Below are 23,761 nucleotides of genomic sequence, written 5' to 3'. Positions count from 1 at the left end.
CTCAGGCTTTACATCAATCCAACAAAGATTCCAACTCAAGACAATTTCAATTTTTAAAATTCCAACCTATTTATTAAGCAAGCTACAGATTTTAAAATGCTATATAATATATACAAAACATAAAAAGATCGTTGTGCTAATTCATCCTTACCTTGGTAAGTCAGCTTAAATCCTTGCCTATTTTCTGAGTGATCGCTATAAAAATGGACAAGTGTTTCATGAGTAGTACTTAGCAAGGGAGATGGGAGTTCCATTCCACTAAACTGGCCAATCATAGAACTGGTGTGGTGAGGCCCATTCTGAATTTCAAGGAAATCATGATTTGCTTCAGTGGAGAAATTCAGAAACTGAATGTGTGCACCTGTAGCATTGAGAAAGGAAGGAAAAATTTATACTTCATGTTGCTTAATAGTAAAGCATGCAAATAAAAATAAAATTATAATAGTTGTTATAGTTACTATATTTATACTTTAGTCACTATTCAAAGTGGGATGCTTGAGTTAAAGAAATAGCTGATAAGTATTAAAAGAGTTGGAGTTTCTAACTTTTTTTGTTACCCATAAATATTATAATCACACATGAAGGGACAAATGAAAGTAAGCCATAAAGTCACAAAGTCAACACCAGGGATTTTTCATATTTCTAAACCAATCAGCAGAAAGACTCATGGGAGGGGCAAATCACAAATCCTGCTGTACCATGGTATGGCTGGGACTCTGCCATCCCAAGTGCATCCCTGTAGATGGGCCAAGGCCACTCCCAGAGGCTCAGGATCAGCTAGGTTACTTTCAGAGCAAATTTTCTGAGGAAGTTTACCTACCTAGTTCCAGCTATCTGCTCTACCTCATTTTTCCTGCTCTGGGCCACCTTTATTTGTCTCCTTTTCCCTCTAGCTTGGGCCAGTCTTTGGAGCCATTTTACCCCATATGCAGCCTTATAAGATGCACTGAACTCCAGATTGGAGACAGGGACTTCAGACAACTTACCACAGACCCTCTCAAGGAATTAGGGGCTTGAACAAGGCTTTTCAGTATTCAAAACATGCAGAACAGTTGGAAATATAAGCAAAATCTCATGGGAAGAGCCGTTTTGCAGCTTTGGCGCTACTTCCTCTGGACTAAGGACCTGAAATCCAGTCTTAAACCATGCGTATGTATCATATCAAAACAAAAATGAGGGATGAATCCCTGGTTTGGAGACCTAGTGCTAAGTAACTTGCAACTGCACTTTTTGGGCCTAAATTTGCTCTGGTAGACTATGAAGAACCAGCTGTAACATAATAAAACAGAATTACTGAATGAGCCAGCAAAGGAGTGTGAAACAGTCAATGCCTTAACTCTGCTTGACATTCTTACTTAGCAGTAGAGACATATACTTCATTGCACAAGAGAACATTATAGATTAATTACCAGGGTAATAGATTGCCAGGGTAATGCACTCAGTCTTGTTTATAGCTGATTTCTTCACCTCTGTGGTTTAAGATTGAATCAATGGTATAAAAAAGAGGGTTTTTTTTTCTACAAGAGAAATTAAATAAGCTACCAAATAAACTGGGTTTTATAGAACAGTTGTAAAAGTATGGGATATTTCGTTCTAGTGCCTTCTCTGACCTGTGCAAAGTGAGAATTATGAAAAGAAATATTTCAGCTGCTGAATAACAACACTTTATACAGTGCCATAAATAGAGAGGTACACACCAAACTTATCAGAGTCATAATATCAGCCATCTCTGTATGATGTTTCAGATAGCTAGTCTAACTTGAATGGAGTCACTAATTTTGCAATGCCCTCAGGAACTGAGATGAGGTAGGGCACCAAACAGCCTGGAAACATCTTGACTTCAATATCAGTGGCTAGTGATTCCCAACAGAGACTGGATGTCACCACCATAGAAACGATAAAGAATTGAGCAGCCACTTAATATTATACCTAAATTGCGAAAGTGACAAGCAGATAATCAAATCTGGCATACTTGCATAGAGCCCAAACATTGTTTATGTATTTGAATAAAAGTAATCTCCTGTTATGAATTATTCTCTGATGAGCCATGGAGTACCTTTAAAATTGAATTCTAATTTAATTTCTGAGAAGGAATTTTTATGTACAGTTGTATATTTTCAGTATAGAACAGCTTTGTGTTTTAAAAGTATAAAAGTAGGTTTAAAGATAATTAAATAAAAGACTACCTAAAGCAGTTTCTGATTTAAACGTGCTGATTTCAATTAGAGAACACACTGTATGTGTCCCCTCAAGCCTTAAATCCAAGTTTGTACAATTTGTAAATGTCAATTTGATATGTCACAGAAGAATTTTTCTACACTAAACAATTTCTTACATAAAATTACACGGAATAAAACTGATAGCTACAGAAAATAAATCACTATCTGGTCAAACTATAAATATATTACTTTCTTCTTGAATCTTAACAGCACTTCCTCTCTCACTTGAATGTACTCTGAATAATGAAAATTCCAAGCTGAGGTAATTGTTTTTATAAATGTCAATTAATTCACAGCAACAAAATATCATTTTAAAATCACAACAACTCACTTGAAAAACATATATTTTCTATTTTAACATATTTGGATTTTAGTAGTGTCTTCTTTTACATTACATATATTTTCATGTAATGAAGAGAGCACTATATTTGAGGCACATTTAGCTCCCACAATTTTATTGTTATTTGTTTAAGCACACAGTTTTTTTGGTACAATGGAATATATGTAAACAAATAGCTTTTCAGCAGACAAGCTTATACTTCTAATTAAGATAATATCCAAGTAGAAGTAATTTGGGAAAGATCACATCAGTTACAATTTTTAAACCTGATATAAAGATATTATATGTGAATTATGTAACAAATACTTGGGGAAAAATATCACTGATGGAATTTGGTGGTAAAAAATGTCCTTTGTAGTATTTTTTAAGGCAATGATAGATCACTTCTATAAACACCTTGTCTGTGTTAAATCCCTTACTAAACAAAACTATTGTCTTTTCTATTTATAGAATTACCACCACCAGAGACTTTCAGAAAAGTGATAGAAGTAATAACAGGATACAAGATGCTCCTGTACTATTAATTAATGAAACATTTTCTGCATGGAAGAGCTTACAGAAAAAGAGCAACTCTGAGACATATGAAGGACTGTTTTCAAAGACAGTATTGTAATTACCTAATTAGGAAGACATTGCTTATAATTTATATTTCCCACAAATGTAGCTGGAGAATGTCCAAACTAGTGAAGGATGTTGTGCCTGTGGTTCTCCTATATCTATGAGGATGGATCAGTTTTACCAGGTGTTCACTGATAAAGGGCACTATTCTAAACAGCAGCAAAGTATTTCTTACAGATTAACTTAGTAAAATACCATGAAAGTAGTACATCTCACTACAAAAATCCATCTTATGAATTCAAATGGAGAATATGGAAAATAAACTAATTTCCTCAAATAGGGATAGTAAATTTAGTAATGATTTTTTTAAATTATTTTTCTTATTGAGCATTGGCATTGAATTTACAGCATGGGACATGAAGTTTCAGAGCAAGAAAACTTATTCCTCTTTCAGTTCTGATAATGATAGAAGTCTGTGTTTTGTACATGAACTTATGGATTCCTTATTATCTATGATTACCTTTCCACCATAGTTATTTTTATGTAAACCTAGAAAGAGTTTTAGTTGGCAACTGTAATCTAGGATTTGGAATACAGTTTGAGAATGCTTTTAAACAAATTCATAGTTCTAGAAGTGGGTTTTGTCTATTTTTATAGAATATAAAAAACTAATTTAAAAGTCACTTGGAGAACGAAAGACCATTATTTAATTTAGAAGTCAAATTATTCATTTCATCTGATATATCTTCATGCCACAGATTTCATTTACTTTGAAATCAGTTTTTGAGACAGGCTGAGTTAATAAAAAGTTGTTCTGGCAAAGACACATTTTAAAATTGCCAACCATTTTAATTTCAAATATAGCAAATAATTATGTAAGGGTTCACAATACATCCGCTGGATAAAATCTACTTCATATTGGAAGAAAAATATTTATAATAATAAAATATCTCTATATATATATTTAAATCTCATGGTTACAAATAATTGCTCTTCCAATGTAAGTTTACTTACCATATCCAATAGGCAATAAAATTTTCCATGTACAATCTAAGTTACTAGGGTAATTTCCAGGAAAACCTGGGCTCAGGATCACCCCAGCCATATTTGTCAGCGTTCCACCACATTTAGCTATTAAAAACAAAAAGAAAATCACAGTATCTTTTATTAATATTATTTCTTAGTATTTGAAATATACTTAATTCAAAATGGATTTTTCATTTTTTTCCCATGACCCAAAAGCAGTAAAATTTATCATAGTAAAACACTCCTCATGAAGGAGGAAAAAAAAAAAGGATGCAATTTAGAGCAAAACCTTTACTTAAGGTGATATGTTCACTGTAATATAACTACAAATGTGTAGTTGCACATGTAGACCGGGCAACCCATTGTCTCAGCTTGGCAATTACTGTTAAAAAGGTCTGGTGCTATGTTGAGATATGTTTTACAATCAGATAAACACATCTGGAATTAAACTGAATTATGATCCCAAATCACGATGCAGCAACAAATCTATTACTCAATATAACCAAAAATATACTTGCATTTAAAAACAAGCAAGGAAAAAAAACCCCTACCACAGTTTTTGCTTTTATTCAGAAAGAAGACAGACTTGCTGCATAACAGAATAATTCTTTGTTTTCTATTGTTATGCTTCTACTCAGCAAATTCATATATTTGGAAATTGAAAACCAATTTGCATCATTTAGGATGATATAAAGCTAAGACATAAATACATGAAGCATCCTGCAATAAAGTGGCTAAGTTTAGACATATGCTAGGACACTAATATGAAGTAAGAATAACTTCAAGAAATCAAATTAGAATATTGTAATTTTATATTTATTATTTGAGGAATCATTACTTTAAGGCCTGTGAGTCTTCATGCCAGGCATTACATTGACACATGATCTGATAACACAATTGTGATACTGTGATACCATCTGTTGTAATAATTGTACTGATTTTGGCTTGCATTTTATAAAAATCAATATTTTAAGTGGTAGAGGTGAGAGAAGAAGGAGGGTTATGTTTTAAGCTCAATGTTTTCAAGAAAGAACTATATTTAGTATGCAAGGTTAAACATAACGTTACCATGAAAAGAAAACAAACAACAGAAGTGTCCAAAACTCAAAACACCCATCCTTGAATACATTTTCCATTTCTAAAATTGATTGGAAAGAAATGCACTACCTTCATATAAATCAAAATTGACTCCTTCTGTAGAAGTTGGCAATACAAAATAATGCATGGGCTCAACTTGACAAGGAATCTATTTCACATTAGTGTTGTACAGTGTCACCCCAATATTTTAAATTCCTCTTAGATATTAAACTAATAGGAACAGCTTTTGATGATTGAGTATTAAAATTGAAAGCATTCACTGAAGAATGTATTTCAAAGCTAAAGTGACAGTATGTTATGATGGACCTGTGCTTTTCACTCCTCACTTCCTGCTTTTTCTTGAAATAAGCATACCAAAATACAGCAGAATCTTGACTCTCTTAAATTTTGTCTAATCAAGAAAAAGTACTGCAGAAGATTGTTTTCTATACACAGAAAACTCAGATCTGTTTGGTTAAGGTCTAAATGTACTAAGAGGAAAATGCTTTTTAGCTTTACTTTTCAACTCAGCATAATTTAACATCTTTCTCAGATGAAAAGAGCCAGCCTTTTCTGGATCCCTGAAATTCCTTTTCATTCCACCACCCCTGAAGGCTTGGCTTCAGAGCTGCTCTCCACTGCCTGCTTCTTTAGGAAATCTTCTAGGTGCCTTGCATGAACTGCCTGACTCCTAAGTTTTCCAAACTGAGCATGCTGCAAAAGGAATCTCTTAACACCATGAGGAAGATTCAGTCTGATTCAAAGCAGATTATTCAGGAAAAGCTAAACAATGGTTAACATATGGGTTTCCTCCTTTGCCCATTCTCACAATATTTTTTAAAAATAGCATTTAACCATTTATAGACAAAAACATTATCTTTTTTTCCCCATATTTCATAGATACAAATGGAAACTCCAAAAAGTTTTGAATGAAGCAGAATTAAGTTGAGGAACAATGGGCATGACAAGGTCAAGAGTTTCTTGTGATTGATGGTCAGAAAACTGAAAATAGGTTTCCATACCAATGCAGAGAGGAGATGGATAGTTCCAGCGTCGAACTGTTCCTGGCATACAAGAAATATGAGAACGGCCCTGTTTGGAAAGGGCAAAACATCAGATTACAGATACTCATTTATGGGAGTTTCCTGAGAGACAGAGCTACACAGGACCTCCTGGATAATCTAATCATACGTTCTTATTTCAGCCAACTACATAATAATTTCTTGAATGAAACTCTATTTTCAAATAGTTCAGGTTTTATGTTCTTATTTTTCTATTGGATAAATGTTCTAAAACATCTTTCCTCTGGTAACTTGAAAATTTCTTAAAAGTAGAAGCAGCTAACTATGTGCTCTCATCTAATTAGTTCACTGCCTGTTTCAATTCCAGTGTATTCCATCTACAGCGCAAGCATAGTGGTTGAGTTTTATGCTGCAACCTGTAGTGAATCAACCATTGCTCTATGTGATTACTACAGATACAGAGAGGAATTTGTTCCTCATGTACTTGCTACAGATGTTCAATGTGGACCATGACAAGACTGCCCTCAACAAGTAGCAGCAGGCCTTGACCTCTCACATGGCCTCACAACATGACCCACTGCATTCATGCAGCATCTTGGCAGACAGCTGTAGAAATACAAGTGCCTTTTTATATGGCTGTCATGTTTAATTTACTCTGTCTATTTTTAAGAAAAATCACAAGAACCAAGCAGTCTCTTGCGGTGGCAGGAAGTAAATCAAGACATGGCTGTAACTTGCACAGTCTAATCCCACATATCTCAGGGTGACTGCCTGGGACCAAAATGCTCCCATCTTTGTTTTCCCTAGGAACAGTTCAAACTATTAACAGTAGCAGAAAAAGTCTTGTTTTTTCTCAATTCTGTGCTTTGAGATACTCAGGTTATGCATTCTTCTGCTGAAATGCAAAAGCTGAATAAACTGGCAGGAGTGAGAGCAACTGATACAAAATGAAGACACAGGACTGAGAGCAAGGTTTAGTTTCTGTTTTGATCATTTGGATATACAAACTCGCGCTAGTCACTTAACATCCCTAGCTTATTTTGATCAGGTGTATTATGAGTCTAAAATTTTGTAAGGCAGCACATCTTACCAATATAATATGAAGATTTATTTAAATATTATTTGTCCATAGCAATCATAATCGCATAAAAATAAGAAAAAGAATGAATAGGTAAACTGCAGTAAAAGAAAATCCATTTGATGACATTTCTTCCACACCATTTGGAATGTTTACACTCTACCTTGAATAAAGTTCATATAGAACTGTATGGAATAAAACTCCTTTAATTAATCATTTAGTTAAGTGTATTTAGGCAATCATTTTCTGAAAGCCAAATTGAGACACATGCAGAAAATTACCTGGAATGAAAAAAGGATCAGTTTTCACTAAAATAATGAAAAATAAATTAGTCTTTTTCTTCTAAAAACACTCCAAATTGATAATTCAATAAAAATCTTTTTCTTAAAAGCTACATTTTTAAAGGAAAATAAGTGCATGCACTTACTGTATCATCTTAGTTACTTGCAAAATGGATGAGGTTTTGAATCATTTAATTAATGCAATATTCCCGGTTTCACTCCCTCTTTCTAGTCTTCCAAGATTGCATTGTTTTATTTTATTCTCTTTTTCTAGTTTTCTGTGATTGCATGTCTCTGATGTGAGTCAAGGGGGAAGATGTAATTTAACTACCACAGTCAGGAAAAACATAAAATAGCCTATAAAGGATCTTTTGAAAAATAAAATTAAATGATTCCTCTAGCTTCAAGCCTCTTTCCAACAAGAGCACACTCTGATTTCAGTCTTTTAAAGTTCCCTCCTGTGGGGAGACACTTAATCCTACAGCTAGCAATTACCTTTCTTATGCATCTCCAGGTAGTAGTTTGAGCTCTATGACTTTTCTGGTAAGTCTCAATTATAAACTAATCCACAGCTGATTGTTATTGCTAGCTGTGAATACGTGCTCTAAAGATTGAGGATAAATTCACAGCTAAAGAGAAAAAAAAACATTATAATAAGTTCTGCTGGTCTATATTTGTTGGATAGAAAACCTACTGTGCCTCATAGAACACTATTTTCATTAATATTTCTCTTTAATTTCGATCCTATTTTACTTGTCCTGTCTGACTAACATACTGTATATATATATATAGATATGTATGCACTTTCTTACAGCAGAGTCCATACAGCATAGCAACTTTCATCAATATTTTGAAAAGATTCAAACTCTTTTCTATTGAATTTGGATATTGAAGATCTTTGTTTTACACTTTGAACAAGCTCATGAAACTAGGTTTTACATAGGTCAGCTTCCACAGCTAGTATTAAAATTTTAGATGTATTGAAAAAGAGGTTTACAGTTGGAATATATACAGTTAAGGAACAATATGCTATGAAATTTTAAGAAAGTATTTAATAATAGAATCCCTGTAAGTATATAGAAAAAGTCCACTTAGTCGTATGAGGGGGCTACAGATAAGACCTGCTATAGACAAAAGACATTATATAGTTTTGTGATAGTGATATACACAGTGTATTGAAATTTAGCTTTAATACAGACAAGAGTTTTTTGTGTGCAGCTATCTTCTTCAAAAATGCTTAATTTTTTATAATAATACTGTATTTATGAACTTGCATTCTGATTGTTTTTGCAAGTAAGAGTAGATCCAAAACATCAAGCCAGGGCTAACAATGTGTATCTTCAAAAGCTTTTCTGTACTTATTCCAACCACTTCTGAAGTATTCATATTCTACTGTTATCACTCCACATCAATGTTTCACCAGTACTATTTTAAGTATAGACAGAATATTGATGATGCTGTATCTTGAGCATGTATCCATTTCTAATCCATGTAATTAAAAACTGAATAATGATGCCCTTTTTTCAATATGCAAGATTTAGACATTTCTAAAAGTTGAAAAAGGTAGGGATAAAAGAGTCTGCAGTATGATGGGCAATACAAGTTGAGGTCACCCCAATAAATCTACGTAGTTTCAAGTTTGATACCTGTGTTAACCTTTTGATATTACTGATGAAGAACAATACTTTCAGAGTAAAGTTCCTGTTCTAACACAAAATCTTAGTCTGACTCAGTCTTTGGAGGAGTATCTCTAGTGTCAAAATAAAAATCTAGACAGCTGATTGAGATTAGATGGCTGTTTTTTATATTAAATTAATTGTGTTATATGGAGATCATTTCCCATCTCCATAAGAAACCATTAGTATAGGCTTAGTTTTTTAACTTATTTCCTGTCAAATCACTGCTATAAGCTTAGCCAGGAATCAGACGTTTGCCTAAAAATATTTCAGTCATAACAGCTCAGAAGCAGAGACCAGGATCACAGCAATGAGGAACTAAACAAACACCTCTTGGCAATTATATGAAAAGCAATTATATAACAGCCTAGATAAATAAATCCCCCAAAAGGAAAAAAACCACAGCACTCTATAGTATAGTACTATAAAAATTTTCTAGAGAAAATATTTTATCCATGTTATTACAATGTCCATTTTGATGGCCTTTACTGCTCAATGGTATGTTGATGATCTAAGACAAAATTTCCTAGTCCAGATTTATTGAGGGACAGAAATACCACACATTTGTAGCTTTATAATTTGGGAGCACTCACATAGGCTCCACCTAAATCATCTCTATGTACACACTACAGACTCTTCATTAGAATATGTTTTGGCATTTTATTGCAATCATTCCACAGTGTATTATTCAAAGAAAAAAAGAAAGAAAGAAAGAAATACCTGTAATGTATATCCTGGCTCACACTGAAATGACAAAACATCATTCACCATATATCTATCTCCTGATTTGATCCCATTGCTAGGAATTACTGGTTCTGGACAGGCAGCAAGGCCTACAGCTGGAAAAAGTAAAGACAAAGATTGAAGAAAACATAGATAAGTGGACAGCAGGTCTTCACTGATACTCTCTGCCTTAATGAATTATATCCACAGAATTATGGGTATTTAAGAAAGCATTAATTAAGAATTCATTTCAACAGTAAACTGAGATTTGGTTTAAAACACAGAAGTTTTCACAACTGTTCTACAGAGTACAAGTGGTGTGGCTGAAGCACAAAGATTATACACTGTGACCAATTACCAGGTCACATTGCTATGACACACTACACAGTTTTATAGTCTCCAAAGCAGTATTGTGATTTTAGTTTGTTAAAAATCCTGGGTTTTATTTGTTTGCTCATTTTGCTTTACTGGGGTTTTTTAGTCCTTTCTTATCCTTGTGAAGGAAGTGGAGAAAGATGGAACACACTTTTTGTATATTCTCTCTTTTCAACAATAAATGATCAGAATTTATTGGTGGTTCCTTATTTTTAGGCAACTCCATGGACTATAAAGGCATCTAGACATGAAATTTAGTACTTTAACCCAAAACTCCATCTTTGCATAAGTGTCACTGGATAGTCTGTTCTTAATTATTTTTAAGCCAGGTGCGAGTAAACAAAATATTAGTTTAACAAAGATTCCCCATTATTAGTAATTTCTTAAATTTGTTCACCTAATTTGGCAACCTAAAATACAAAAATTCTGCTTTTTGTCAAGTGCGTATCATTGTTTTTCCTTGTGTGCTATCTAAGGAGTTTGCTAGTCAGCACTACTGAAAATTAAACATCAACTTTTCCAACTAAGTGAAAATACTCCAAATGAAGAAGACAGTTGACAAACAAGAGATTAGATTAAGTAATTCTGTGCTTTTAAGATTTTTGTTGCAAACACAAGGACCAGAAGAATCAATTTTTAAGTTCATGGTCTGATAACAGAATCTCATTCCTCTTATGTGAAAAACTTTTTGTGAAGTCAAATATCAGTCTAAAATACAATTTTAATTGTTAAATATTTATTTGAGAAAATTACTCCTGAAACATCATTATGTAGTTTTTTATGTTTTATGAAAATATGATCTGTAGAAGCCAAGAATGGAATTTCCACAATGTGTGAGAAGATATTTTGAGAATTTATTAGCACAAAATTCTGTAAAGAGCAGAGAAACATGACACTTTGCTGAATGACACCCTGTGCATCCTTCAATTCAGTTGTGTGGAAGAAAACCACCTGACTCTCAATATCTTCCTATGAAATCTAACCTGTTTGGTGACAGTACGTGCAACTGGACTGTGTTTAGTACAGAAATTGCATTATATTTGACTTTATTCTGATATGTGACATGTTAGTCTGTTGTTCCAGACAGTTCATCATGAAACAATATCTGATAATATTCACTGAGACCCTAGCCTTTCTAGGGAAATACAATTTTCTTACAGGTAATGTTGATCACACATTTTCCTACAGATATGGTTTTAACTTTATGCCATAAACTATTATGTATGTACTTTTCATGACTCAAATGTAAATGCCTTACAAATAATAAATGCACAAATAAAATTTCACACAACTCCACTTTTTTTCAAGGTTTTGGCTGGAGTAAATATACTTTTCCTAATAAAGCACATGGAAGTCTGTAATAGCTTTTATACTTTCACAGGAAATTGTGATTGCTGTGCCATTTTTTTTTCTTTCCTGAAATTAAGTTCTATGGTCCTGAATGTTTCTTGTTAGTCCTGTGCCCTTGAGTTTTACTACATTGCACTTTTTTCAGGAATGAAGATAATGTCAAGCCATTCTAATTCTGAGTGAAAACCATCAAGGTATGAAGTATAGGCTTCATCACAAATTATGCAAGAGGTATCAAACAAAAAAATTTCAAATTATCAGATAAAGAATAATTTAATAGTTGCAAATAATGGGACCTCCCTGAAGCAGTTATTTTGTGTACTGGAATTTATAATTTAGGAAAATATCTAAATATGTTGTATAGATTTTCAGAAATTTTTATCATAGAATTTACAAATTTTGATATTCTTCCAATATAATTAACTTTCAAATGATGTTATGGTGACTTTCCATGGCCACTAGGAATCTCATGTCTGGTCACTGTGTGGAACTGTAATGTTCCAAATAATCATGGAGATATTGTCATTAACTTCAATGGTTTGGGTTTTGCTGCAGGTTAACTAGTATCATTCTTTTGTTCAATCAGTCTGTATTCCACAATACCATAAAAGTATTTGTATCTGGAAAGTTTGAGTAGAGGTACTAAATAGCTGTGATATGCATTCACACGAACTGTTTCAGCATTAAGTGAAGTGTACTGCCTCATCTCAGTAATTCAAAGTACCATATATAGACGGTTGTTCACTAATCTGCGAATCCAGTGTTCAGATGCAACTGAAGAAAATCAACGCTTATTTCTGCATTTTCTCACCCTTCTCACTCTTGAATAGAAAATAAAATTTAAAAAGATCTGCTCCAAGATAACTGTTATTAAATAAATAAGCACCTAACAAAGACACAGTGACTAAACTGCTCACAGATACCAATGTACTTGCTGAATTCTGTGAATATAAACTTGAGGTTCACTTCCTGTCATCAAGAAATTTGTATTCTGGAACTCAGCATTTCTGTATATTGAGAGTAAAAGGCTTGGATCTGTATGAATAAAGTTACTTTTACATATTTTTCTGAGTTACAGAAACAACTGTAACAGTGGATGCATAGCAACACTAATAATGTGCTTGTTATATCCATCATTGGTTGAATAGCATACAGAATTTAAACAGACTATGATCAATCAAAAACCTTCAAATTAAATTTCTATGTAACTGAGATTGTGGTATATTGTGTATTTATATTTAACAGATTCTAATAATCAGGTTAAAAACTTTTTTTCTGCTAGCTGCTTATACTTTTCAAAACATTTGGTATACACTACTTCTTTGGTCTGAAAAATGATGCAAATTATAGAATATTCTATCAGAATGTCATAAAACACTTTGACTTCTTTTGATTTACCTGATATTAAGAAGCAGTATTACTATCCCAAAAGCAACAGAAAGTTGAAAGCAGAATCAAATACTATTCTGAATCCTCAAATCTCTGTTATTCTAACCATTCCACAATACTAGCCCAGTGTAGTTTGAAAATTAACTTAGTTAGAACAGGTCTAAACATCAAAAGAATGCTTGAGAGAAAGCAAACAAATTCTGGCATCTGAGGACAAACTTGGAATCTTAAATATTCAGAGACTCAGAAATACATTATTAAACTAGGTTGTATGTGAACAGTCACTAATACAGGGAAAACATGTTAAATGTCAAGTCCAAGCAATCAAAAAAGGAGCAAGGATTTCTCAAGTGCACGCTTTTCAGAGCTCAGCTTCCGCTATGCAGTACAAAATAGAACACATCAATGTCAAGAGTGATAACCCTCTCCCTGACCTTCTTCCACTTACTGTTTGCTAAACACTTTCTTGACTCTGCTGTGGCATAAGACAAATATGCTTTACTTACATAATTATATCCATGCCTACAATTACCTCAAATTCTGTCCAAACATCACTGCCACTGCTGGCAGAAAGAAAATCCTTACTGGCATATCTGACAACGTGAATGCCCATTAGCGTCCATTTCAGAAAGCTGAGAACTGGACAACACAAGAATGTCTTGACAGCTAGACCAAAAGTCATCAGGCTTTCTTTTTTCAATTCCTCCCACCCTACACAGCTAACGAGAACATATTATGCTTTACTATATCAAAAACATCAAGCTGGAGTGAATTGCTCTTTCCATTTTGATGATGGTGTATATCAAATCCAAGCTGTCCCTTTCAAAACTTCATGCTTCAGACACCAGCCTAGAAAATGTCTTTATCTCAATGAGTTACTGCAGAGAGGTCAGATTCTTGTCAACATTTAGTAAGTTGCACAGATATACTGACAGGATCAGGACCTGCTAAATTAAAAATGGCATGTTTATGATTCACACCTGCTTTAACACAGGGAAACAGAAAAGACTTGCACTGAAGAGCTACATTAAAATCCATATTGCATGAAAGATCTTAAACTGGACCAGTGAAATATAATATGCTACTTGGAAGAATATATTTTCTTCTCTGCTAGTCTGATTTTTATTTTTTAAATTATTAGATTTCTTCAAGATAGAGAAGTACTACAAAAGACAGTCAATTGCTCTCTAGTTCCCTTACTGGTGAATCCTTTATTTCAGCTGCCAAGAACCTTCAACACTTGAAAGGACATGATAGAGTGGCTTCAGAAAAGCAGATGTTGGTAAAAAGTAAGATTGTGTTCTCATACATAGTCCATACTCTTGGTATAGCAGTAAACTAAAAGCTCACAAAAGGAGTGATGCTGACCTGTGCCATATATCCTAATTCAGGTTAATAGAGCCGGATGACACTATTAAAATATTGTTTACATAAAAGAACATTTTGACTGAAAAATTTAATTCTAACCCCTAAATTTGGATAGATTAGATAGATAGATAGATTAGATAGATAGATAGATAGATAGATAGATAGATAGATAGATAGATAGATAGATAGATAGATACTTATAGGCATTTAAAAAGGTGGCCTAAACCTATATATCAATATTCAGCATATATTCAGTTTTTACTAAAACAAACTTGACTTTAACTGAGAAGTTCAAGCAGCATGTGGAGAAAAGCAATTCTTTCCAGACTTTTTATTTTTTCATTTGTTTGAATATTAAGGAAAACATTTAAATTACCACTGAATAAATACATGAGGTTTTAAGACCAAGCTTAAAAGATTGGTGGTCACAAATGCAGTGGAATTAAACAGTCACATTTCCAGAACAAACCATTTGGATAGTTGATTCCTTCATCCATTGGATTAAAAGTAATTAAATCAAATAAAAGGGATATTTATTCTTCCTACTATTGTACATATTAGGAATGCAACAAAACACTCTTTGATTTGACTTACTGGTGGTAGTGAAAATAATTATGTTTGGTATTGATGCACATGCATATGAAGGATCAATTAATGATTAATTCTCATCTTTTCCACAGTAACCTGTTGCATATTTTACTGTGCTTTCTTAACCACATGTTGCTGCAACCAGTTTAAAAACCTACAGCCCTTGTGAAATAACAGGAAACCACACAGTAGCCCTCAACAATACTTACAATTCTGTTGTGACTACAAGGAAATTTTTCTAAGGCACTGACCAATTACTTATTTTAATATGAGTTTGTGTATCTGACTTGAAAAACAAAACGAAACCAAAACCCAAACAAATAAAAGAGCAAAATAAACAAATAACAATGAAACAAAGGGGAAAAAAAATCAAAGTCATCAATCTGACCATAGCATACAAACTCAGTAGACCACTTAACTTGGGCAAGTGAACTTTTACATTCTTAATGTCTAACACAAAAACATCCTAAAGGAAATGACAAAGTTATATTATTTGCCTTAAGACTTGTGTGTTTTTGAAGGCTACAAAGGAAACCTATGCACTGCCTAGATTAGACACAGATTTAGGTTTGCAGGAGCAGACTGTCCAGACCCTCCCCATGAAAATAAAGACATACATAGAAAAAACCTGCAAATGGACAGGGCAAGAGAAAGACATTGTTAAAAGGAACAAAATGTTTCAAGAAATAAAGCTATTCTTATTCAAACATTTAAATTATCTTGAAATATTTACGATTTGAATAAGCTTTCATCAGTGGCTGAAGCTTGCATGAAGTATTTATGAACTTCTATAAAGTTACTTCAAAACAATATACAGTGTGGAATATATGTGATCAAATGATAGCAAACTAAATATATCTTACTGAAGTAACGTTTTCCCTACATAGTGATCCAAACTCAGGCATGTTTATAGCATTTACACTGGTGAAATATCTTCTAAATAGAAATACTTCTCCATTCATTCTAAAATATGATGTGCAAGTTGTAGAGGCAAAATTTGTATTGTGAGTAAACAATTTAGTAATGCCTTAAGGACACTCTCCTCTGTTGTGCCTTATTCCTTAGAATTTCTTCTGGGATGAAGGGAATGTTCCTAAATAATTCTCACTTTCTAATGCTGTAATGAAGACTTTTTATTTAAGGACATCAATGTTCTGCAGAATACTGTAATGGTTAGTTTAGAGCAGTTTCAGTTACTAATTTGTAATTTATGTAAAAGATAAGGCTAGATTAAACACTACTAGGTCCACTTAATGTCTTCTATCCCTGCTGTAGTCTGCTGATGTAGGATTTGGATTACAAATTTGGACTCAAGCTGCTGAACAGCTTCTTATTGTCAATGGATATTTTCTGTTAGTATCTATAGTAGGAAAACTAATTGCCTTCACTCTAATTCCTAACTGTCTTTTCCCTAGAGAAGTAATTATATCACAGACTCATAGAATATGCTTATTTGGAAGAGACCCAAAATGATCATCAAATCCTACTCTTTGCTCTGCACAGGATGTCCCAAGAGTCACATTGTGTAAGTGAGAGAATGCTCCTAATGCTTCTTGAGCTCTGTCAGTCTTGGTGCTGTGACCACTGCTCTGGGGAGCTGTTCCAGGGCCCAAACACCCTCTGGGTGAAGAACCTTTTTCTAATAGCCAACCTACACATCCCCTGACACACTTCAGGCCATTCCCTTGGTTCTGTCACTGTCACCAGAGAGAAGAGATCCTCCTCTTCCCCTCAGAGGCAGTTGTAACTGCAGTGAGGTTTCCCCTCAGTCTCCTCCAGGCTGAACAGACCAAGAGCCCTCAGCCCCTCCTCATATGGCTTCCCCTCAAGACCCTTCACTGTCCTCACAACCTTCTTTTGGAAACTATTTAATAGCTTAATCTTGTTTTTAGGAGTTGATTATACCTGAAAATTACATCTGCAAAACATTTTATCTAGAAAGAGTCAAGGGACAAACAAACAATGCAGGTGCGCAGGGCCAGGAGTCGGATTCAATGACCCAAATGGGTTCCTTATGACTCAGCATATTCGATGACTGTATGACTATTAATCTATTTCTCCTTATTTAATATTTTTTTACATTTATTGAAAGTATCTGATGTTCAAACATAGCATTTCACGTTGAATGCTTTTTTCCCAGATAGGTGATATTTTTGTGTTTTCTTTATTAACACAACCCTTCAGCAAATGACGTTTTATTCCAAATTTTAGATTGCCTTCTGAACTAAAGGCATTTATTTTTGAGATGCTGCTTCAAATATTAGGTGATCAAACGATCAAAGACTTCAGAATTCATAATCAAATATTAGCAATATCTGCAGAGAAATGTATTTCCTTCTCTGCTTTTTTCTTGATTCAAAAAGGTGACTGCTCAATATAAACCTGTAAATTCTTTCTGTGGGAACTTGCTCTGCTTCTGTGTTCAGTCACACAGAGAAAAGTACTGTACTCCTACTAGCCCTGCAAGAGACCATTTAGCCACGTAAGAAACAAATTCTTTTCTTTCCTGTCAGACTATCAAGAGCTCTGAATGCTCAGCATTGCTGCCTTGACCTGTACTGAGGTGCACTTCTAAGAAACACTGGCCTTGAAATATTAGCACTACTGAAGTCCAACTGATACTTTAACAGACCACAGTGGGGAAAGTGGCAATTAAGAGACAAACAGAAGTATAAATCTAAGTGATTTTACTTGTTAACAGAACAGGTTTTTTTCAGGAGTTGAGTTGCAGAGAAAATAAAACTGATGCAGTAAAATATAAAAATTTAAAACGTTAATTTTATGACTTTCTAGAATTAATGTGTACTTCTTTATGCTTCACATGGAATTATACTTTCACTGTAGGTTAAAGAGAAATACTGGAGGAGGAAAAACTGTGGAGGAGGAGTCCCCAGACAAAAAAGACCCAACCAAACAAAAAAAAATTCTTTCTCAAAATAGTAGATTCTAAAAAATTCCTGCAGAGGTAATATTCCTATTTTCATTCTACATCACCTCTAGAATTTTGATTGTATCAAAATAACATACTCATATAACATACTTGCATATAAATGCTTGAACTATGCAGGGAATTAAATGAAAATATAGGACTATCTTGTGACTACAGTCATATTCAAATATTTATTATGAGCTGAAAATCTAGTCTTTCAAATTCTGTTCAGCTTTATATTTTCTTTACAATTTTTTATCTCAATCCTAAATAGAACTTATTAAAAATCATCCATGTTTATTTACTTATGTGTACTTCTTCAAAACATTGAAAACAACATTACCATTTTTAGATATTATTTTTGGACTCAATGAAATATAAAAGCTACCTCCATTTTCAAGAAAATTCTTGAATAGCCTTTGAAAAAAGAGAGGATGCTTCAAGAATTATAAGGATTTACTTTGTGACCTTCATCTAAGCACTCATCAGACAGTCGACTCATCATTGTACTTCATAAATAGCAGACTATTCTTAGCAATACCTACTTCCAATTAAAATCACATGAGCTATTATTCTATAGTATTTTAAGTTTTGGAGAGATGTAATAATACAAAAGTGTTTGAATTAAATATGATTATAGAAGGTAATCCACTACGTTTATAACTCTACACCTCTGTATTTTAGAATGAAGTTTCTCAAAAAACATATAAAATCTTGCTATATAGCAGAATTTGCCATGAAAATTCTTAGGTTATTCTGTTTATACCACCAATGATTTACCAAGATAACTGTTGCGTTTTCTTCTAGCTCTGGGATGCAAATGTTGTTTTTTTGCAATTATAGCAATTTGTTGAGAGAAAATAATTTGAAGGAAAGAAAATAACTACAAGGCATACATAAATGCACATATTAATAGGAAAAAATATGCTATCTTCTCTGATTTTATCTATTTTCACGCAGAGAAATTCACTCCTACTTTTTTTTTTTGGTCACCTAAATTTCCGAACTAAGCTGAAATAAGGTCAGAAAACGCACATCAATATTAAACCTCATATTTAAAAAATGCTGTTATGAATTACCAGGTTGATTTGTTATGTGATGCTAATTTGTGAAAGCTGTTTTCCATCAATTTCAAATGTCACTTCATTTAAAATTTCAGTTTAATAGATATCACTTATACAAGGCTTGGTAGTCAGGAAAAAAAAAACATACCAAATAAACAAACAAGCAAGCAAAAGGAATAATGCAAAATATCTGTTTCCCTTTCTATATGCATGCTTTTCCTGAGTAAATTTCAAAAAGCAAGGACTCTTACTTTTGTACTCCAGATGAAAACCAGCTGCTGCCACACTAATGTCAGAGTGAAAATGAAGGTAAAGTTGATTGGAGGTGCTATTCAACAATGCTGGCACAGTTGTACCTGGAAAAATAAAAGTTATGGAATAAACTATACCATGCTGATCAGAGTTTCGTATAGAAAAGACATAACCAGGACTGAATCAGACAGGATTATTTTCTTCTCATTCTCTTAATGGGAATAAAATATTTTGCTGTGTTCTGTCTTGTTTTCTCCTGAAGTTGCAGGAAAAGTTTGATTACAAGCCAAACAATAAGAGGCTATGTAAGTACAATCAAACAAGATTCCCATGTTTACAGGAAGCCTTATTGACAGAATAAAAAAAGATGTCAAGAGAAAAAAAATCACATAAATAAAAGATCTGATTATGATGACAAGCTCAATTGCCATTTTCCGGTTTCCTCACTTTTCTATAAAACCTGTAGTACAGAACAAAGAAGTCCAGATTTTTTTGTATGTACTCCACACCTTCTTCCCACAATAATATTTCAACCACTTATGCTAATTCAGAGGATATGACAGAAAATGAAGAAACGGGTACAACACCTAAAAAAAACCAACAAAACAACATGCTAGCTTTTCCTAATTCAAATATCTATAATAAAACTGCTTGTTGTGTGTGCTACACAACAAGCTTATCAGTAACCCTGGATATATGCTTTGTCACTAGAATTGCTAAGTCTGACAAACAGTTATTTTATTACCACATGATACCACGTAACTCATATTCTGCTGTCTAAAGCTGGAAGACTTACTGAGGGTAAAAATTACATCATTTTCTATGATTACCCTCAAAGACAGTATCAAGTAGCTAATGAACTTCAATGGTTGATGCATAAGAAAAACTCTCATTTCCTGTGGGGCATTTTCTGTTTCCAAAGTAACTGTCAGCAGCCTAGGTATGAGTCTGAAACTTGGGCTTAAGAAATGCTGAAAAGAATTATCTTCTTAAGTCTACAATCTAAACTACGAACTGGTAAATACTTCTAAATCTAAAAATGAATTAAGCAAAATCTTGATATAAATGGAGGAGCAGAAAGATGACAATCTAGTCTTTAAGGAAGGTGTATGCTGTCTGAGACGGAGACTCAAAGTATCCAAATTCAGACAGTATAGAGCACTGACATCACACAATATTACCCTGGAGTACAGAAAACAGTGAAGCATCTCCCTGGAAGAAGGACTTTTCATACTATCTGTTAAGGAAACCTCCCTGTCTGACCACCCAGACAGGCTGGTCACACTCCCACCACCAGAGACTTTCACAGCAGGGACCAGAGCCCCTTCCCAGCGGGCAGCTCCAGTGACCTGACGAATCCCCTTTTCACTGCCTGCACACCTCACCCTCACAGTCAGACCAGGCTTCCTCACCGATTCTACCCTGGATCTCCTGCAGCAGAGTCTCAGATATCTCATTCCATAAAGCCATTTATTCACAGTGCACGTACACTGAAAGAGCTCCAGCTGATGTTTCCAGGGAGAATTCCAGCCAAAAAACCTCTGGGCTTTTTCACCCTCACAGTCTCACCACTCACAAAAGTATCTTCTTCCCTAGTCCTCAGCTCCTGCCATGTCTTTGAGTGTCGTCTCACCAGGCTGAACCACATGTCCCCAGGCCCTTTGCTGTGCAAGGTTCAAGGCTTCTTGCCTCTGGCTGCACCACCCAGAGCTCCATGAGCAGCTTGAATTGCAGCTGCTCACGCAGCTACCAGCACCAGCCGTATTCCTCAACAGTACTGATAAAGAATTTGAAATATATTTAAGGATGTTTAAGGTGTCCTGTAACAATGAGGATGTTAACTCACAATTACTATTACACTTTTAGATGAACAAAAGTCACTTGGCAGTTCTGTTCCTTTTTAGGACCTGGCAACATTTACCACCAGTCTTTTACTTTCTTAAAGGGTGATATTCATTAAGATGAGAAGGTAGATTGTTGTGTTGTGTCTGTGTAAGTTGGACTGTTCTGTTCCCCCTATCATGTAATGGTTCTGCCCTGGTTCTCCCCTCTCTCCCTTATGCTGCCAGTTATCCCAACTCCTCCTCAGTTGCCTTGGAGACTAATGTATCGTTTTTCAAATCCCTCCCCGGTGCCCTGTCCGTCACTCAGCACTCCCACCCTTCTCTCTAGAACTCTCTAGAAATTTCCAGCTAGAGCGTCGAGTGATTGGCTCAGGGGCAGGGCCCCACCCTCAAGTTATCCCCACTGGGGTTTTCCCTAAGTCAATCTTTTGTATCCCACTCCCCTCTGAAACTCTATTCGTCCAAGGACTGCCTCCCCTCCTGTTTCCCTCCCTCCTAATAAGCTGTTGCAACTTCCCCCTCTCTCTCTTCGGTTGTCAGTTCCCCTGGGACCCAATAACCTTGATTTACCACAGCTGGAGAGCGCTCTCTTTTTCTGCTGACTGTAGCCATAAGCCAAGCCGTGTCCTTTGACAACATAGCGCTGTTGTTATAGCACAGGGCGTTTGCCTTAGGTGCTGTCCCGAACCACGGAGATCGGGATAGTGCTCCCCTACTGCTAGCGGTGCTGGATAGCTAGCCAGGACGTCTGAGAAGGACAATCCTTCTCCAGCTTGACCGCTTCAGTAGATCCTATTGTACTGTGGGAAATAAATGAGGCTAGTTTTTAATTCTCATAATTGCTTCTTTCAATGGAATCATTCAGGCTGGCTATCTGTCACAAATGGAAACTCCAGGGACTGATGGTGGTCCCCACACAATTTCAATATCTTCAGAAATTATTTGTGTGGTAGGGTTGAAAGCACTCTCACGAAGTTTGCTGCTGACACTGAACTGAGTGGAGGGGCTGACATATCAGAGAGACCTGGAGAGGTGGAAAGAGTAGACTAGTAAGAATGGTATGAACTTTACCAGAGACAAGTGCAAAGCCCTGCAGGTCTGTTAGAATAAGCAAAAGAGCCTGCTACAGGCTAGGGTTTGTATGGTTGGGGAGCAACTGAAAGGACCTGGGACTGTGGCAGTGGACAAGCTGAATATGAATCAGCAGTGCACTGCTGCAGCAAAGAAGTCAAATAGGTTCCTGAGCTGCACCCAGAGCAGCATTACTAGCAGAGATAGAGAGGCAATCATAGTGCTCTTCTCAGTGCTTCTCGGGCTGTGTGCGGAGTATTGTGTTCCATTCTGGTTCTCACAATGCAAGAAAGACAAGGACAGACTGGAGGTCCAAAGGAGGACCATAATGATGATTAAAGGCTGGAGAACCTACCCTGTGAGAAAAGACTAAAGGGGTTAGGTCTCTTCTTCCTGTAGAAGAGAAGGCTCAGAGGGGACCTTATCACAGTATTCCAATACCTAAAGGGCTTCTCACTTCACTGGGAGCTGACAGGCTAAGACACGGGGCAAGAGGTCCAAGATGCATGGGGGAATGTTTCATCTTAACTTTAGAAAGAACGTTTTTACCATGGGAACCACCATGCCCTGCAGCAACCACTCGGATGACATGGTAGAGTCCCCATCACTGGAGGTTTTGAAAATACAGCTGGACAGAGTACTGGACAATATCTAGGTTTCCTTTCTTACAAAAGGTTGAACTACATGGTCTTGTGAAGTCCTTTCCAGCCTGGATTGTTCTATGATTTTATGATTCTATGATCTAACTGGAATTCTACTGTTTGCTTGCTAATCTCTGCCTTTTCTGGGATTGGGTATATGAAGCATGGAAGATAAGTTTCAGTGTCATAACCAGATGTAGTGTCCTAATTGTTTTGGACTTCCTTTACTGTCAATAGAGAGAAATGTTGCTTAAAGGGCAGGAGCAGATACCATTGATGATAGCTTCAGTGTAGATACCTCCATGCTAGATGTGTAGGTATCTAATGCTCACGTAGATGGATACCATGGCAGTATACTGGGAGTCTTACAGACTTCTTAACCTTTTGATTGAGAATCTGTAGTCTGAAAAATAGACAGCTCTCCTAGGAGGCAGTAAAAGCAGGCAAGTTTTGTCTAAAGGCTCATAAAGGAATGAGGACTGATAGGTTTCCTACTTAAATATTCCATTATGGTATTATTACAGAAGATTGTATCCCTTTCAACTATCAGCAATGGCAACAAAGAGTAATGCATCTCATTCCAGAGGTAAACATTACACTCAAAGTGTGAAAGTCTGTGTAGCTATCTAAGAAGTGAGGAGGCTGGTGGTAGCCAAGAATCTGGGAGGTGACACAGCCAGGACAGCTGCCCTTAACTGATCAAAGGGATATGCCACACCTTATGGCATTGTGTTAATCAGTAAATTTTTCAGTTGATTCTTCATTTCCTTACTAATCTAATATGCATCTATACTTCAAAAGTTCATGAAATCACCAGAGGTAAAAATCCATCTGCTTTAGCTACATCAGAATCAGAGCAGTAATCATGAGTTATTATTCATGATCTAACT

At 35.1% G+C, this 23,761-nt stretch overlaps 1 protein-coding gene across 1 annotated transcript in view; it reads right to left on the bottom strand.

Annotated features, from left to right (window-relative positions):
• The window catches only part of CSMD1 (CUB and Sushi multiple domains 1), a 1,057,667-nt gene that overhangs the window by 124,863 nt on the left and 909,043 nt on the right, over nucleotides 1-23,761 (bottom strand). Inside the window, exons 37-41 of the mRNA XM_005426386.3 lie at nucleotides 19,315-19,419; nucleotides 9,998-10,116; nucleotides 6,243-6,312; nucleotides 4,132-4,248; nucleotides 152-361 (exon numbers count right to left, since the gene is read on the bottom strand). Coding sequence (XP_005426443.2) covers nucleotides 152-361; nucleotides 4,132-4,248; nucleotides 6,243-6,312; nucleotides 9,998-10,116; nucleotides 19,315-19,419 — 621 coding nt within the window. The remainder of the gene's footprint in view (nucleotides 1-151; nucleotides 362-4,131; nucleotides 4,249-6,242; nucleotides 6,313-9,997; nucleotides 10,117-19,314; nucleotides 19,420-23,761) is intronic.

Source organism: Geospiza fortis, unplaced genomic scaffold, assembly GCF_000277835.1.
Source record: "Geospiza fortis unplaced genomic scaffold, GeoFor_1.0 scaffold56, whole genome shotgun sequence".
Taxonomy (NCBI): domain Eukaryota; kingdom Metazoa; phylum Chordata; class Aves; order Passeriformes; family Thraupidae; genus Geospiza; species Geospiza fortis.
This window is presented reverse-complemented; position numbering and strand designations above follow the sequence as displayed.